Source organism: Zonotrichia leucophrys, chromosome 2 (assembly GCF_028769735.1).
Source record: "Zonotrichia leucophrys gambelii isolate GWCS_2022_RI chromosome 2, RI_Zleu_2.0, whole genome shotgun sequence".
In the NCBI taxonomy this organism is placed as follows: Eukaryota; Metazoa; Chordata; class Aves; order Passeriformes; family Passerellidae; genus Zonotrichia; species Zonotrichia leucophrys.
This window is the reverse complement of record NC_088171.1, coordinates 130,606,900-130,623,561: the sequence shown is the minus strand read 5'-3', so window position 1 is coordinate 130,623,561 and position 16,662 is coordinate 130,606,900. Positions and strand designations below refer to the sequence as shown.

Below are 16,662 nucleotides of genomic sequence, written 5' to 3'. Positions count from 1 at the left end.
ACAGCTGGGTAAACAGCAGAGCTGGAACATTCATATCCTTATCACAGTTCAGCGGGTGAGAGGAGAGACAGGAGCAGTATAATTGCTGATACTGATACTCTGTTATCCTCACATGGTGTCAGCAGTTGCATTCCACAGGAAACCATGGCACCTCTTTCCTTGGAAAAGGTAGTCCTCAGACAAATCTCCTGCTCTTACTCCAGCTTTCATCCCTCAGGTTTGCTTCATTTTATAGGTATACCAGCATATTGGCTTTTCTCCAGATATAAAAAACCCCAAAGCAATGGTCTCCATAGATGTTAGGGCCAAATAACCCATGGTGGATTTGTAACTAGATAGGAAAGCCAAGTACCTTCTTTTTGTATCAGAGACATCATTCCTGTGCTGCTTTTCTGAATCTAAAATAAGACTGAAAGCATAGATCTCCATTCTGACCTTCTACAGGTTTTATATACTTCTAATAACCCTAAAGAGTTAATTTCAAATAAGTAACAGCACTATTATACTTTTTTTAATTTATTTAAACATGGCTGTTTTCCCATGTTAAAAATTCACAAATGTTGTAATACATATCTGTACATAAAGGCCCAACACATTTCTTCTTTTTGGCAGTGTAAATCTCTTATCACAACCAAAGTCAACATGGGAGCACCAATAAAGCAATTACATCTGAAGTACCTCTGGTTGTTTAATAACTTTAGACCTGTACATCAATGGGTCTCAGTCTTCTGGTTCTAAATATCTAGATACCTAGAAGAAATCTTATGCACTTCCCTGCAGAAGAAAAGAAGCTAAGATTGGAAGTATTGCATTTGGGATGTAGAAGCAAGAATCACAGGACCAATCAAGCAAAATAAATGATATTATTATTAGCATCATTTAGAAGCTGTGTGAATGACAAGTTGAAAGGATGTGTTTAAACATGCCAAGCATGTTTGAGATATCTCAGGAGAATTTTATCCTCAGATACAAACTGATTAGCTTTGTTATTTAGGGCTAGCTGGCCTACAGAGCAATTCAGTACACTCTAAGGCCAGAAGAAAGTATCAGATGAAAAAAAGACAAGTTTTCGTCTATTGCTACTTTCAGCTCCAGTGACATATGTCATAAATCCATGTAACATCAGATGTTGACAATTTCTTTGTTTCTAGTGAGACTTCCTTAGACTAGTCTCATCCCTAAATGAGACTATTCTAAGGAAGGCTTTCAGCAAAGACCAGGGTTGATGTAGCCCATGAAGCAGCAACAGCAAGCAAAGGGATCAAAATCTGATGCCACTGATCCAGTTCAGTGCTATGGCAGAAACACCAGCCCTTGAATGGGAGTCAATGAAGCACATCTAATTGGTATTTGAATCACATCTCTGCCTCTTTTTACACCCTCAGCTGAGAAACTGAAATGCTCTGCCTGCCACTATAAATTCTCAGGAAAATCTGCACTAATACTGGAGATTTTTTAATTTAATCTGATGAATGGTTGATGCTGGCGAGTACCTCTAGGGAGCCTTCAGTCAATCCCCTGCCCAAACCAGGGTCATGTTGCCAGTGATTATGTTCAATCAGGTTTTGAATATCTCCACAACCTCTCTGGGCAGCCTGTGGCAACACTTGACCACCCTTGCATTACGTATTTTCTTTTCTTATGTTTTAGTAACTTTCCTGTGTTTCAGTTTTTTCCTACTTTCTCTAGTCCTGTCACCGAGCACCACTGTAAGATTCTGGCTGCATCTTTTATTCATCTCTTTACCTAATCAGCTGTTTTATGCACAATCCCCTGAAGGCTTCTCTTTTCCAGACTGAGCAGCCCAAGTTCTCACAACTTCTTATATGCCAGATGCTCCAGGCCCCTGAACATCTCAATGGCCCTTCACTGGAGTCACCTGAGATACGTCCATATCTCTTGCACTGGGAAGCCCAGACCTAGCAGACTGCACTTCTTTGGAAGTCAGAGGATTCTTATTCTGCATCTGTATGTACAGAAAATCAGAACTCTCCACTCTGGGAAATAATTTGCCACTTCCATGTATTTATTCTTTAACTCTTTCACAGGTGGAGCGTAGGAAGTTTTTCCAAAAAATACCTGATGAGATCTATTCCCTTGGAAAAGAGAAGGCCAAAGCCATATACCTGCCAGCTGCTCGTAGCTATTCTGAGGTTAGCTATAGCACGCAGCCACAGCAGGGGAGTCAAAGTGGCACATGGCTCAGTAGAGAACATCAATTCAAGCACAGTTTGGTCCATATGTCACCAACTTACGGTGAAGTCCAGCCTGGCCTGTCTCATACTATCCTTATCCATGAGAACCAGGGAACAGCTAGTGTGAGACTGCCTCTGCACCTTACTTGCATGTTAACTGGGCTATGTGAGCAACTCCCCCATGTCTTCTTTCTCCTTGGGATGACCTGTGTTCTTGGGCCAGCCTCCAGGAAATCCCTGTGTCCTGCACAGAGAAACCTCACGACTACTGAACCTTCATCTTTGCCAGGTTGTGTCTCTGATACAAATCCACCCTGAATCTATAATCAACATAAAAGATACACAAAAATTACTTTATTTAGTGATATTGGATCTGTAGATAAGAGTTTTCCTGGCTTAGTTGTTTGCCCTGTATTGCAACAAGACTACCTATCTAGAGAGTGTTTCTGTTACTAAAGGCATCACTAAGGAATGTTTAATTCTTAGCAGAACTCCAGTTCTTGTTTTACACAATCCAGATGATATAAATAAATAAACCATGAAACATTCAGGGAAGGCAAATCACCAGTCCATCAAAATACCTGATAAATTAGTTCAACAGACTGGACTACAGACATGTTCAGTGATTCATCATCACAAAGAGTAAATAAATTCCGATTAAGCAAAACTTGATTGAATCATGCTGAAGTTTGGCACTTAACAAAATAGATCAGTCTGAAGTCTTACTTTAGGAACACATAATCTCTTAAGATTTATGAGTGTTATTGCTGACCACATATGTTTCTATGTTCCTGTTTGCTATGTTGAGAAATGGATACTCTGAGTCTACAAAGGTTTGCCTGCTATTACACATTTTAATCTCCAAGAAACTCTTCTCCTTATTCCCCTTTTTAGGGTACAGAACAAACTTTTGCAATAGTAAACTTCCTGATTTCCTCCTCGGTCCCAGTAAAATTTCCCATTTCTTCCAGGTTGTTTTCCGTTCCATCTGACCATTCAATTGGTTTTGCTAAAACAAATGTTGTGATATAGCCAAAATGCAAGAGCTGAACTAAGACACTTAGTGTCAGTGCATTAAAAGAGCTGAGAATTCTTTCCAATAGCTGGAACAATTTTCACACACTGATCATTGCATTAATCTGTTGGTATCTGCAGATTAGGAACAACACAGGCCTATGGATATCTTTTAAGCAACAAATTAAGCTACCCACTTTTTAGCAATAATTATCTTTGTTTAATGTTTATACTATGGCAATATCCAAGGTCACTGTCAGGGTGGAGATCCAGATGTGGTCTCCTGTAAGAATGGGAAGGTAAAGTCCTTTACAAAGCAAATTGAAAAATTATAACCACTTGAATGTCTGATGTCAAGTTCTCCTCTGGTGTAATACTAAAGCCCTCAAATATCTTTGCACTTGAGAATTTCTTTGTACTAGAAATATTGGCTAGGGATAGAGTTGGTATTATTAACCTTATTATACTAAGAGGTCTAATATGCAGAACAAGTTCCAGACTAACAGTGGTGAGTACTCTGTGTTCAGCCTTGGATGGCTACCATACTTTCCAGAATACTTAAAACAACAAATGGTGATGATTTTCCAGCCAACATCATGGATAGTGGGTCAACACTGTCAAAAGTAGATATTTATAATCTGAGTGTTATCACACAAGCAAAATCTCATGTCCTTATCCAAGCAACTGCACGTATTTTCATCTGGAAACGCTGATCTTCATCCATGTCCCCCATCCAGGTTTTACTAAAGGAAGTAATACTTGTGTGTTTGGAAGGATGTTTACTAAAGGAAGTAATATTTGTGTGTTTGGAGGGCCCAAACGTCAACATCCCAAGATGTCACACTTAGAGCTAGAATATGACTGAATTTTAAGTATGTTCAGTGCAAGTCAAAGTATGCTCTACACAAATAGCCTCTATTGCTATAGGAAAAATAAACAACAACAACTGAAAAAAACACCGCCCCCCCCCCCAAAAAAAAAAAAAACCACAAAACCAAACAAACCACAGGAAGATTCATTTTGTATAAAAGTCTTGTCCCGAATTCTAAGTATTAGTGGTTACCATGTAAGCAGTGCTTACACGCGTATATGTGGATGCCAACACACAAATATTATTTTTCCTATTATGACCATACCCTGAAATAAGCCTGTTCATTGTTTCTTGTGAATTACAGAAGTAATATTCACTGAAGCAAACCTGCCCTTGGTGATGCCTATGCTCCAGCCCATCTGTAGGTCAGGAGGAATGCTTTACAAGACAGATTCTCCTGTCTGCTGGGGCTTGTTCAGACAGATGTTCTCTGACTACTGGTGTAGTCTCTGTGGTGCTAAGTTTAAATTTTAGACCCATTTAAATTAACCCCAACAATACTGCAAAAGGAGAACCCAGTTGCATTTCCCCCACTACACCTGGGAAAAGATTGGTTGAAGTACATCTTATTGTTTTGTCTTAGCAGAAAAACAATCTGCAGAGCATGCATCTATGGCAAGCACTCTCCAGAAAACACTTGCTCAAGATGACTTACAAAAGCAGTGTCACTTGACAGGGAGTACCAGGAAATGAGAATGGGAGAACAAGAGACAATGAAGCAGACCAGAAGGAAAGAAAAAGCCTGTGTGCCAGTGGCAAAGGCACTGCTGCCTCTCAAGCAGCTCTTATACCCAGGCACAGCAGCAATACATCTGCTCTACTTGTGGCAGATTGTGTGAGTCACAAATAGGATTTCACAGCCAGCAGCAAAGTTGTGAGCCATAAAACCCACTCCCTTCAATTACAGTGATCACCTCCCAGGGATATTGTAAGACTTGATCAACTGATATTTACAGAGTGCTTTGAGATCCTGAGATAAAAGTCACTATAAAAGGCTACAGATTTTTCATAACATTCACAGACCACCTGCTCAGACCAGAAGCATTCACTTTTAACATTGCTTGAGCCAGCTACCAATCTGATATCTCCACAGGAATTTCCTAAAACAGATGTGGCTGTCACATTTAATCTCTCTTTTACTAGGAACTCTAAAAAAAGAAACTCCTGGAAAAGGAAATAAAACAAACTGCATTAAAACTGATGGTGAGAAGAAGGCCCATAATTCTGTTCCCACAGCTCATGGATTCTCCATCTGTACCTTTCAGAAAGCTGCCATAGTGACTAACTCTGTGAGCTTCACAAATTAGACCTGACCTAGATTCAGTGAAGTCTTTGATCTGCAGCTGGTTAGTGTAATATTCTGACTGCAGTGAATTTCAGAATTGTTCCACAAAGCTGCAGCTTCAAAAGAAAAACAAATAAAACAAAATTCAGGTTTTCCTCACAACATGCTGGCCCTCACTTGACTGTATACCAAATGAATCAGTCAGCAAACCAAATGGTGAAGTTTAAACCCTGTTTTCTCATAATTCTATAGTATATGCTCTTGAAAAAAATTACTTCATTATTTCCTCTCACTCTTTATTATAGGAATAACAAACTCCAGGAGACTGAAGAAAAGCATGATTCTGGGAACCAGAGGGGGGTTATAATTAAGCATATTGTTAAGTGCTTTCTTGAATAGAAGTTAAAAATTTGAAGTTTAAAATCATGTTAGCTAAGGATAAAACAGTTCAGAGGCTTTTTTTATAAACTGATCTGAACCATATGAAACTCTTCAGAGCATGGATCTGGACTGGCATCCCTTCAGAATAAGGTTTCCCATGATGTTTTGGACTTTCTGCATTGTGTATAGAAACTGAGCACAGATGTCCCAACATGTTTCAGAAATTTTAAAACCTTTTGTTCCACGATAGCAATGGGAACAGTGGGAAACATTAATTACAGTCTTATTTGGCGATTCTTTTTTTTTTTAATTGGCTTGTTCTTGCTTTAAATATGATCCAAAAATATCATAGTGAATCAAATCCAAAGGAAATAGTTTCTTTATCCTTCATCCAATAGTGAGAGGCCTCTTTATAACCAGAATCTTTTTGGAAGCATATAAGAATGTACATAGTCTCAATCAGATACTTAGGTAGGCAAGTCTGACCTTTAGGATAAATTACAGACCAAACTGCTTTTGAGATACATTTCAAGCAAGGTACTGCCATGGCAAAGTTACAGTAAATGACTCCAAGATAGACTGGTACTGCAAATAATTTGTTCATATATCTGAAGAGGTGGAGGGCACCCATTCTGAACAATGAGACATAAGCATTATGCAGATCATGAAAAAGTTTTAAATTCTTTTTTTGCTGTGTATGCAGTTGTTAAAGAATATAAGGTTAAGGCTGATTGTTTTTCACTAAAGAGAATGTAAAAAACCCAAACCACTATCTCAATCCCAGTAGGGCTTGGTGCAGCACAAATCTTTCTCTTTGAGCTGTTACCAAAAAAAAAAAAAAAAAAAAGAAAAGGGGTGGGAGGAAAGAAAAAAAAAAGCTGCTGGAGGCAATAACAGTACAGAAATATATTTTGTTGGCAGCATATGATGGCCATATATCTTCCAGACAGTGTGCTACAAGCATCTTAAGGGCAGATTGATTTACCTTTATCTCAGCTGGCAAACTCTGCACATGGTGGTTTATGAGGCAGTGGTGAATGGTTCACACAAACTGAGAGAAATTATTCACAGTACCTGCTTTGGGAAGCTTCAGGAAGCCAGTTCAGTGTGATGTGCTTTCACTCGCTCATTTTTGGTGATGCTAGGCTGCATATAAATGGATATACCTGTACTGCCTCTTTGGGGCCACTCCTTTTCAGACCCACCCTGCTATTTCCTTAGGCACCCAGGATCCTTAAGTTTCTTTGCTCTCAGGCTGACTTCAGAGGCAAACATTGCTCCTCTCTTGATGAAGCAACCAGCGTGAATAAAGTGGATACTGAAGAATTGTGAACACCAGAGCCCTCAGGGCAACAACTAAATCCTTTACAAGTAGCACAAAGATAAAACAAAGGATCTGATGTTGGGTGGCTTCATAAAAACAGACAATGGTAATATTTAATATTTAAGAACCTGAGACCTTGTTTTAGAAGCCAGGAAACAGTAGCTTCTGAATTCGTGCTCAGCTACACAGATATTGGGATGCAGGAGGATGGAGCCCCTGATGGTCCTCTGTGGTCAGAACTGGGTCTTAATTAAGTCAGCTCTCCAAAATCTTTCCAGTTAAATCTCTATGGCCTTATCTGAAGATCCAATAAAGCTTTCTCTCAAGCCAGATTATGGCAACAGAGACCAGATATTGTATCACCAAGCTATTGTGTCATTGTTTGGGCAGTCAGGGAGGCATGGCAGTGGCAACTCACACATGGAAAGCAAAAAGCACATCTTCTGCCCTCTGCCTGTAGAAACAACCTTTTGGAGGTGCAGAGAATGCTGCCTTCCATTTCCTTTGCTTCTTTGTTTTATCTCACTCATTGATCTAGCTGAGCATTAAGGTTTTCAGTTGCAAAATAAATAATTTGGACAGATGAAGAGTAAGACTCTCTTACGCTCCTTTAATTTGTTTTAAAGTTAGTAAAGATGCTTATGATTCCAAGCTCTACCTGGCCCCCTGCAGCCTGGCCTCACACTCTGTGGATTTGCTGGGCATGAAATGATCAGTCCATCCTGGCCAATCTCCCTAGTGATGAGGCTGGGCAGCAAAAGGCAAGGGCAGTGTGGCAGGTGTCATGCCCGGGTATGTGCTGTATGGGGTGACTAAATGGATGAAAAGATTTGGACACCCAGCAGAAACTCATCCAAGGAGTCAGGATGGAGAGTCAATGGATTAAGAGTTTGTGTTTGGCAGCAGAAGCAATCTCTTCTGGCTGTTACCAACACAATTTCAATGTTGTTCCTATTTATTTGAAAAACACGGGATTAGCTAAGATTCTCCTAGAACCAAACTCCCTCAAAAACGTCAGGAAGAAGGAAGGAGATAATACTGATCCACATGTAAGGCAATGGTAACAATATTGGAGCTGGCCCAGCATTGCAACACCAAAAACCTGGCCTGGAGGTTGCTAACCTGTGTAAAGTATGGCATGGCCCTTTGCTGCTCAGTGCTGACAGTGAGAGCAGTCTGTGAGGCTGGGTCACCCAGCTCGAGAGGCTACTCCTGCCCTTCTGCATGCTGGTTTCATAATCAAAATCAGTTTTCCTCCCACACTGAAATAGCTGTAATCTAGGAGGGGCTTTCTCATATTCATGCTTTCTTTGAATACTATGTTTCCAAGTAGGAACCTGGATCCAAATTCCAAATAAGTAAGTACAAAAAGCAAGCAAAATAACCTTCCAATGCTCCATGTCAGCTGACTGGCATAGCAGAACTAGGCTTTTTAGTCACATTTTAGAACTAATAGCCATAACTTGCATCCAGGCAAGATCCTCTTTCTCCCCACCTCCATTCAGACAAATATTACACAGGCCATGCCCATTGCTGTCTGCAACACGTGCCACTGTGAAAGTGACCATTGCACTGCATCTTTACATACAAAAATGCAGCTTTAAACCCCCCTCTTTCCCACTGCTCATTGCTACTGGCAATGCTTACTGCTGCAGCTCAGCTGGAGTCTAGGGGTCTGTAGGTATGGCTCATCTCATCCACCTCAGACATCAGTTTTCAGTAGGGGACAGAAGGTTGAAATTCTACAACCCATCTAAAAGAAAGCCACAATTATCTAATAATATCTTTTTTCATTTCCCTTGCATTCCATGATTCTGGGATGTCGTGCCTTAATTAAGGAAGACAATGGTCCCCACTGGGCTTGCAAAAGCAAATATTGCCACATGTCCCTCAGTCAAGAATCAGGTGGAGCAGACAGAAGTGACTAAGGAGGTCAACTCACAACAAAAGGCAGAATACCACAGTCATCACAGTAAAACCCCAATGCTCATGCAGTCACTGCACCACAAAATATCAGTATTTGCCACTCCGTTGAGGCGCTGTCAGACAAAAAGAAATGTTTCATTCATGTTCAGTACATGGTTCAGTTTCTTCAGCTGACAGATGGTCTCTCTGTGGTCCACTGAGTTCCACTGTGTCACAGTCAAGGTCTGTTTCCAGACGTGGCTATCACTGCCTTGTGAACTTAGAGCTTAGTAAAGTGACTCTCCTTCCTCCCTCATTTTATACTGCAAATGCCACAGAGCTTGTGCAAAGCCTTTGCCTCCTAAGAAAAGCAGGCATGTCAGTCAGGGCACTTACAGGGCAAGCAGACTCATAAACAAATGGCACTTCTTTTCTGCCAGTGGTTATGAGGGTTTGAGAATGATGAAAACAGCAGGGACAATCTCAGCTTTTGTTAGACTTGCAGTGAGAAAGGGCTGGCCACAGACTGACAGGAACCAAGCATCATGAGGGTGGCTGCCTAGCTGACATGGGGGAGGTAAGAACAAAGTTTGTTTAGAAGGATCCCTCTTCTGCAATGTTCTCTCTCAAATTTCTGTCAAATTGAGGCTGTACTCAGATTATTTGGATAAATATCCAGAAGTGGATGTAGTCTTTATGAATTTGTTTAAATATATTTTCAACTTCATTCTTATACACTTGGTGATGCTCTGCAACAGTCCTTTTCTAGTATCTACTGAGCATGATATGCAAAGCTATTTTTACTTCTTTTAAATACTGTGGCCAGTGTTTACTCACTGGCCACAGTTAACAGTTATGACAATAGAAATGCCAACACAGAAGGGTCTCAGTCATCTTTGGAACGAAAAACAGGTCTTACCTGTTGATCTTAAACTAACACATTAAGACTCCAGGATTTTCCAATCTGTCTGGAACAAAAGGAAATAGTCAACAAGAATGTACATTTGAATCTGGCCCTAGGGACAGAGGGAAACCTTTCAGTAAATATGAAGTTCAGACTAAAGTTCTGAATAGATGGTGTAATAGATGGTAGTGCCCTCAAGTTCAAAGTGAATCCACCATGTCCACCATGCCAATAAAACTACTGACTTTGGTCCCATAACTTCCTTTAGACCCTATTTGGTATTTCATTAACACTTGTAGATTTAGTAGTTTTGGAGCAATTCCATTTCTTCCAAAGGTGACAATGCATCTCAGATGCAGTGTCGCGCCTGCAGGACAGAGTGCCACATGTCCCCAGCAGTGCTGGTTCACGGCAGTGGTGGCAGGGGATGTTGTCTGAGGACATGGCTCCTCAGGCAGCAGCTCCCTACACTGAGTCAGTCAGGAGGATGGCAATAATTTCCACATTCCCTCACAGCTCAGGTCAGCACAAACCCCAGGCAGGGTGTATTGTCAAACACTGCAGTTGCTGTGTCTCCCCAGCCCTGAAGGGCACCTGTACCCACACCGTGTTTTTACACAGCACTGGCACCTTCTCATATTCCTTAAATAATGTGGTACCACGTGTACCAATTAAACAAGGTCCTGTCTCTCACACAGTCTCAGTCAGAAACTATAACCACCAAACGCGAAGTTAGTTTAGCTTTTGTAACATTGCCCTAGGGTAATATGAATCACTCATTCATCTCCCCATTCCAACAGGCAATTCTTTCACATTTCCTTATGCTCCCAGCCCAGCCCCACCTCAGCACTGGTCTTGCATTCTCTACGGTCCAAGAAATGTCCACAAGGCACTGTAAACAAAGCATTGTTTCATATTTATTTGGTGTATTACCAGTGCATCCCAAAATGTGCTGTTATCTGACACATCACTAGCTCATTTTGTGCAAAAATGACATACCTGATTTCTTTTGACATATCTTTTGCCTCAGATTACACCAGTTTTTTACAGCAATTTTTTTTCTGTATTTACTGCTGGGAAAGGCAAAAATATTAGGTCAGTGACAGTAACTCTTATATGTCCATGGAGCAGAGTGTGCCCTTTGCAAAAAAAAAACCAAAAAAAAACCAGAAGGATTTTGGATTAGTAATTTGAGTGCTGGATTCATTTTAGCCTTATTAGCAAAATGCTTGGACTGAGTCTATTAGCCCTAATTACAGGAGCAGTTATATGAGACCAGCAAGAGCTGTATCCTTATGTGTTTTTTAATGAGAAAACGCAACTTAGAAAAGTGACCAGCAATTTTTCCAAGGTACAGATAAGATCAGAGATTGATAAATCAGTAATGAGACTGCCTATAACCTTTTCTCTTAGCCAAGTGACTTAGAAAGTGAGAACAATCTATAAAAGCTTGGAAATCCTCCAAATATACCTCCACTTAGTTTATTCTAAAGCAGCATTAAGGAAAAAATATTTAAGTATAAGAGACAAAAGTAATTTATATTTTTACAAGTTTGCTGAAGATGTTTCAATATATTTAAAGCCCCCACCAGCCACCCAGGATAGCAGAGCTGTGGGAAAAACATGGACATTGCTTGAATGCACTTCCAGCAGCAGCAGCAGCTCACTATTCTTTGTAATGTTACTGAGGAATGTGAGTTATTTTTGTTCTCCTAAGAGTGAGTGGGAAATTACAATAGAGAAGTTTCGTGATTTATCCAAGCCCTGGGGAACGTGGTGGGGCATCCAACTCACAAATTTTGACGTAGTGGTTTCTCAGTCCTGTGTCCTGCTACCCCTTGCCCCAGGCACTAAAAGCCACTAAAATTAGAGCTCCCCAGCGGGCGGCTCGCCAGCATAGCCCTGAGAGGAGGCGGCTCTCACGAACGACCACAACAGCTACAGTGCCACTGGAATGCAGGAGAGCTGTCTCTCTGGACATGAAACACCGCCGATACAGGGAAACGGGCAGGTGCCACGACGTTTGCTAAGCCTCCTCCCCGCTACGTGCAGTCTCTGTCTGCTCCGTGCCACTCCCCAGCAGGGGAAAAGCTGGAGGGACCGGGCTGAGAGGAGCAGCACTTTTCCTGGCTAGGAGTGTCCGTAATTCCGTGTGGATTCAGCGTCCCCTGGGATGTCACCAGACACGCAGTGACGCATGCTGGGACACAGAGCCCTGACCCAGGGCATCTGTAGAAAAGGGAGGCAGGAGCCACTCACCAGCAGCAGAGCAAAGCAAAAACACACACCGCCCGAGAAAAGGAGAGCGGGGAGACATACCATCTGTAGCATCCCTGAAGCACGGGTAGTCGGGAGCATCTCCGGGGGGCTGAGAGTGCTCTGGGACCCCGCACACCACCTTGGGAGTGTCCCCAGAGGTGTGGGGTCTGGCCACACAATGCACCAGCCTTGGTGGGGCATGGTGGGGTGCTCACGGCACCCCAGGTAGGAAAGCTGAGCAGGCTCTTGGAGACCTGGCCAGTGGCATACACCAGGACTTATCTGCCCCACTTCATGTCTGCACTCATTTTCCTGGGCTCTTAAAGAGCTGACCTTTAATACTGGGGCCTCCTTGTAAATGAGGCTCACCTGTGGTTGGGCCTGGACGTTATAACCTCTCTTCCTCACCGAGGTTTTGAGGAACAAGCCAAAGGTGAAGTTTAGGACTGGGGTGGAAGCAAGAGAGGAGTCTTCACCCCCCTGCACACCCTGACCCTACAAAGCAGTGGTCTCCGGGAGCCGGACTTCAGATGCGTGGGGTCACGAGGCAGCTGGCAGGAGACGATGTGGGTTATCCCGGCGCAAAGCACCTGTCTCGGAGCATCTGTGCTCTGCTCGGCCGGCCCTGCTCAGGGCGGGGTCAGGTGCGCAGGGATTGCCACGACCAGGCTTCCCCCCGAGAAACTCGGCCTCACCCCGGGCTCAGCAACAGAGGGGAGATTTCTTCCCCAGTCGCCTGCAGCGTGGGCAGGGACACTGCCATCGCTGACCATGTCGCTGGACACTACTGCATGTGCGAGCACGAAAAGTGTACCCACCAAGAGCAGCAACAGCGCAAGGTCAGCCCTCCCAGCCCCGCTGCTCGAGGGGCCGCCGCTCTCGATTTCCCCCCCGACATGGCTGCAGGGCTGTGTGTGGAGGTCGGGGGTTCCCAGCAGGCGACTGAGGGGGCGGCGAGCGGCTTCAACTCGCAGCTCCGCTCCCCTCACACCGAATTGCTCTGACTTGTGGTGTCCCCGTCTTTCCTGTTGTCAGCCTCGGCAGGGACCCTGCTCAGGCGCCACAGCGAGGACCCGCGGGTGCCATGGCGGGCGGGGTAGCGGCGCCCGCTCCCCCGGGCCCTTCCCGGCAGGGTGAGGGGGAGAGGGGCGGGGGCGGGCGACGCCCGTCGGCAGAAGGTCCGCGGGTGCTCGGAGCCCCTGCGGCCGTGGGTGGGCGTCCCCCGTCCCCCCTCGGGAGGTTGTGCCGCTCGGAGCCGGCGCGAAGCAGGATCGCGGCGGGGAGGAAACCCGAGTTTGCGGCGCCGCTGCCGCCGGTGCGCGGGGGCAAGAGCGAGCGGAGGCACCTCCAGCACACCGGCTCCGCCGGGCCGCCCCTCCGCAGCCCCGGTGCCCACCCACCCGGCCCGATCGCTGCCGGCGGGGTCGGGCCGGGGGTAGGGGGGAGCGGCGGGGGCGGGCGGCAGCCGCGGGGGTCGTCGCCATGACGAGCGGGCGTGCCGCCGCCTCCCGCCGCTGAGCGGGGCGGCCGCTGTCCCTTCAGCACCGCGCGGCCGGCGGGGCCGTCCTGCCCTGCCCAGCCCAGCCCTGCCCTGCCCGGCACCGGCACCCCCCCGGCACCGCCACCCCCCGACACCGGCATTCCCTGGCACCGGCATCCCCCGGCAGCAGCATCTCTCTGGCACCGGCATTCCCCGGCACCGGGAGCCCCCGGCAGCAGCACCCCTCCAGCAGCAGCACTCCCCCGGCACCGGCAGCCCCGGGCAGCGAGGCGAGCCCTGGCGGCCCCCGCGGGCGGCGGCGATGGCGGGCGGGGGCCGGGGGCAGCAGGGCGCGCCGGCGGGGGGCCGCGGCCGCTGAGGCAGCAGGTAGGGCGGGCGCCGAGAGCCGCGGGCCGGGCGGGGCCGGGCGGGCTCCCCGCGGTCGGAGCGGGGCTCCGGCCCCTGAGGCGCGGCGTGGGACGGGACCCCGGGCGGCGGCAGGGGCTCCTGTGTGGCGGGGCCGGGAGGGAATGAAAGGTCCGCGCGGCCCCGGTGGCACAAAGGCCGTGAGTAAAGGGGGCTCGGGGGGAGCCGCAGCCGCAGCCCAGGTGAAGGGCGAGGGGAGGGACAGGAGCATGCCGCGGGAACAAAGGAGCCTCCCTCAAGGTCTTCGCTGGGGCGTGGGAGAAAAGAAAAGAGGGAAAAGGGGAGAAACGGGGGCAGAGGGAGAAAAAGGGAGGGAAAGTGAGTGAACGGGGAGAAAAGAGAGAAAAGGGGGGAGAAGGAAAGGAGAGAAGGAGAGAGAGAGAAAGAAAAGAAAGAAAAAGAAAAGAAAGATCATGAAACATCAATAGGTGAACATGCTGTAGATTTGTTCATTTTGCCAACTTTCTGTGTAATTGAATCCTAGGTTTTCATTCCCTACCCACCTTTGGAAGGAGCTCACTATGACAGGGCAGAGTCTGAGGACTTTATCTGAAGCGAATTTTGAAGACAATGAGATCAGCATCAACGTTGGAGGCTTCAAGAAAAAGATGAGATCCAACACATTATTAAGGTTCCCCGAGACCAGGCTGGGCAAATTGCTGAGCTGCCATTCAAAGGAGTCAATACTGGAGCTTTGTGATGACTATGATGACACCAAGAATGAATTTTATTTTGACAGGAACCCCGAGCTCTTTCCTTACGTGCTACATTTTTATAACACTGGCAAGCTCCATGTGATGGGTGAACTCTGTGTCTTTTCTTTCAGCCAAGAGATTGAATACTGGGGAATCAATGAATTCTTTATAGACTCCTGCTGCAGTTATAGCTACCATGGGAGGAAAATGGAGCCAGACCAAGAGAAATGGGAGGAACAAAGTGACCAGGAAAGTACGACATCTTCTTTTGATGAGATTTTGGCATTCTACAATGATGCCTCTAAATTTGACAAACAGCCCTTTGGAAACATCAGGAGGCAGCTCTGGCTTGCTTTGGATAATCCTGGGTACTCGGTTTTAAGCCGTATCTTCAGCGTCCTTTCCATAGTGGTGGTGTTGGGCTCCATTGTGACCATGTGCCTGAACAGCCTCCCAGACTTCCAGATTGTTGACAGCAACGGGAACACCGAGGAAGACCCTCGCTTTGAAATCGTGGAACATTTTGGTATTGCATGGTTCACTTTTGAACTGGTGGCAAGATTTGCAGTAGCTCCTGACTTTTTAAAATTTTTCAAGCATGCCCTGAATTTGATTGACCTAATGTCTATCCTTCCATTTTATATTACATTAATTGTCAACTTGGTGGTGGAAAGTAGTCCGACTTTAGCAAATTTAGGCAGAGTTGCGCAAGTCCTGAGACTCATGAGGATTTTCCGCATATTAAAGCTTGCCAGACACTCCACAGGTCTCAGGTCTCTTGGAGCCACTCTGAAGTACAGCTACAGAGAGGTGGGGCTTCTTTTACTCTACCTCTCTGTGGGCATCTCCATTTTCTCCGTAGTGGCTTACACTATTGAGAAAGAAGACAATGAGGGGTTAGCCACCATCCCTGCTTGTTGGTGGTGGGCTACTGTTAGCATGACCACAGTTGGCTACGGGGACGTGGTGCCAGGGAGCACTGCTGGCAAGCTGACGGCATCTGCATGCATCCTAGCTGGTATCCTAGTGGTAGTGCTTCCCATTACACTGATCTTTAATAAATTCTCCCACTTCTATAGGCGTCAGAAGCAGTTAGAGAGTGCCATGAGAAGCTGTGATTTTGGTGATGGCATGAAAGAAGTTCCATCTGTCAACTTAAGGGACTACTATGCTTATAAAGTTAAATCCCTTATGGCCAGCCTGACCAATATGAGCAGGAGTACCCCCAGTGAGCTGAGCCTGAATGATTCACTGCATTAGTGTACGAGTCTGACAGCAGTTTGCATGAGAGCTATCAAGAGCTGTTTATAAATGTTTTCCTATTTGTCTTTTTTTTTCCCCTAGAAGATAGTGTTGCTGACACTGCACTTTGCACTTGAGAAACTAAAGAATTTCTATTACAAGTTAACAGTTTGCACATTTTCATCTTGTTGCATAAGGGTACTGAGTGCTGACTTTTCCATACAAATGTTACCACTTTCATGCCATTACTACTAGTGGTATAGTGATGATCTGTTGCTTTGTGCATTTTCTCATATGAGCAGAGAAATGAATGTACCCAAGTGGAATAAAAATTCTCAGCTGTGACATGAGTAATGAAAAAATCACCTATCACCTATACTGGTGTCTGTACTAGTATAAGACTTCCCATGCATTTTACAACGGTTTGAAACAGCCACCTGTGAGTCACTGACACGCAACACTTCTACCTGTATTACTGACCAGTGATTCTGATCATCACTTGCCTGAAAACACCTCTGAGTTTGCTTATTCTTGAGAATGTGTGTTAAAATCTGTGTGTTCTTGTTCTGAAATGTTATGTATAATAATATTTTTCAGAATCTTCTGGGCATAGACCTTCCTCTGTTTCCAAGATTAGATCAATACTGAGCCCTCTAAAAAAGGCCACCCCTCATTTTCAGA

The 16,662-nt window shown here is 45.3% G+C and overlaps 1 protein-coding gene across 2 annotated transcripts; it reads left to right on the top strand.

The window, feature by feature from the left end:
- Positions 1–12,552: 12,552 nt before the first annotated feature.
- KCNS2 (potassium voltage-gated channel modifier subfamily S member 2) lies at positions 12,553–16,585 on the top strand. 2 transcript variants are annotated; one of them, XM_064706439.1, is made up of 2 exons: positions 12,553–12,977; positions 14,529–16,585. In XM_064706439.1, the coding sequence occupies exons 1-2, from the start codon at positions 12,703–12,705 to the stop codon at positions 15,997–15,999; spliced, it is 1,746 nt and encodes a 581-aa protein (XP_064562509.1). In that variant the 5' UTR covers positions 12,553–12,702; the 3' UTR covers positions 16,000–16,585. The 2 variants fall into 2 exon arrangements, with proteins under 2 accessions (XP_064562509.1, XP_064562510.1); XM_064706440.1 differs by lacking the exon at positions 12,553–12,977 and adding an exon at positions 13,435–14,005.
- The last annotated feature ends 77 nt before the right edge of the window (positions 16,586–16,662 follow it).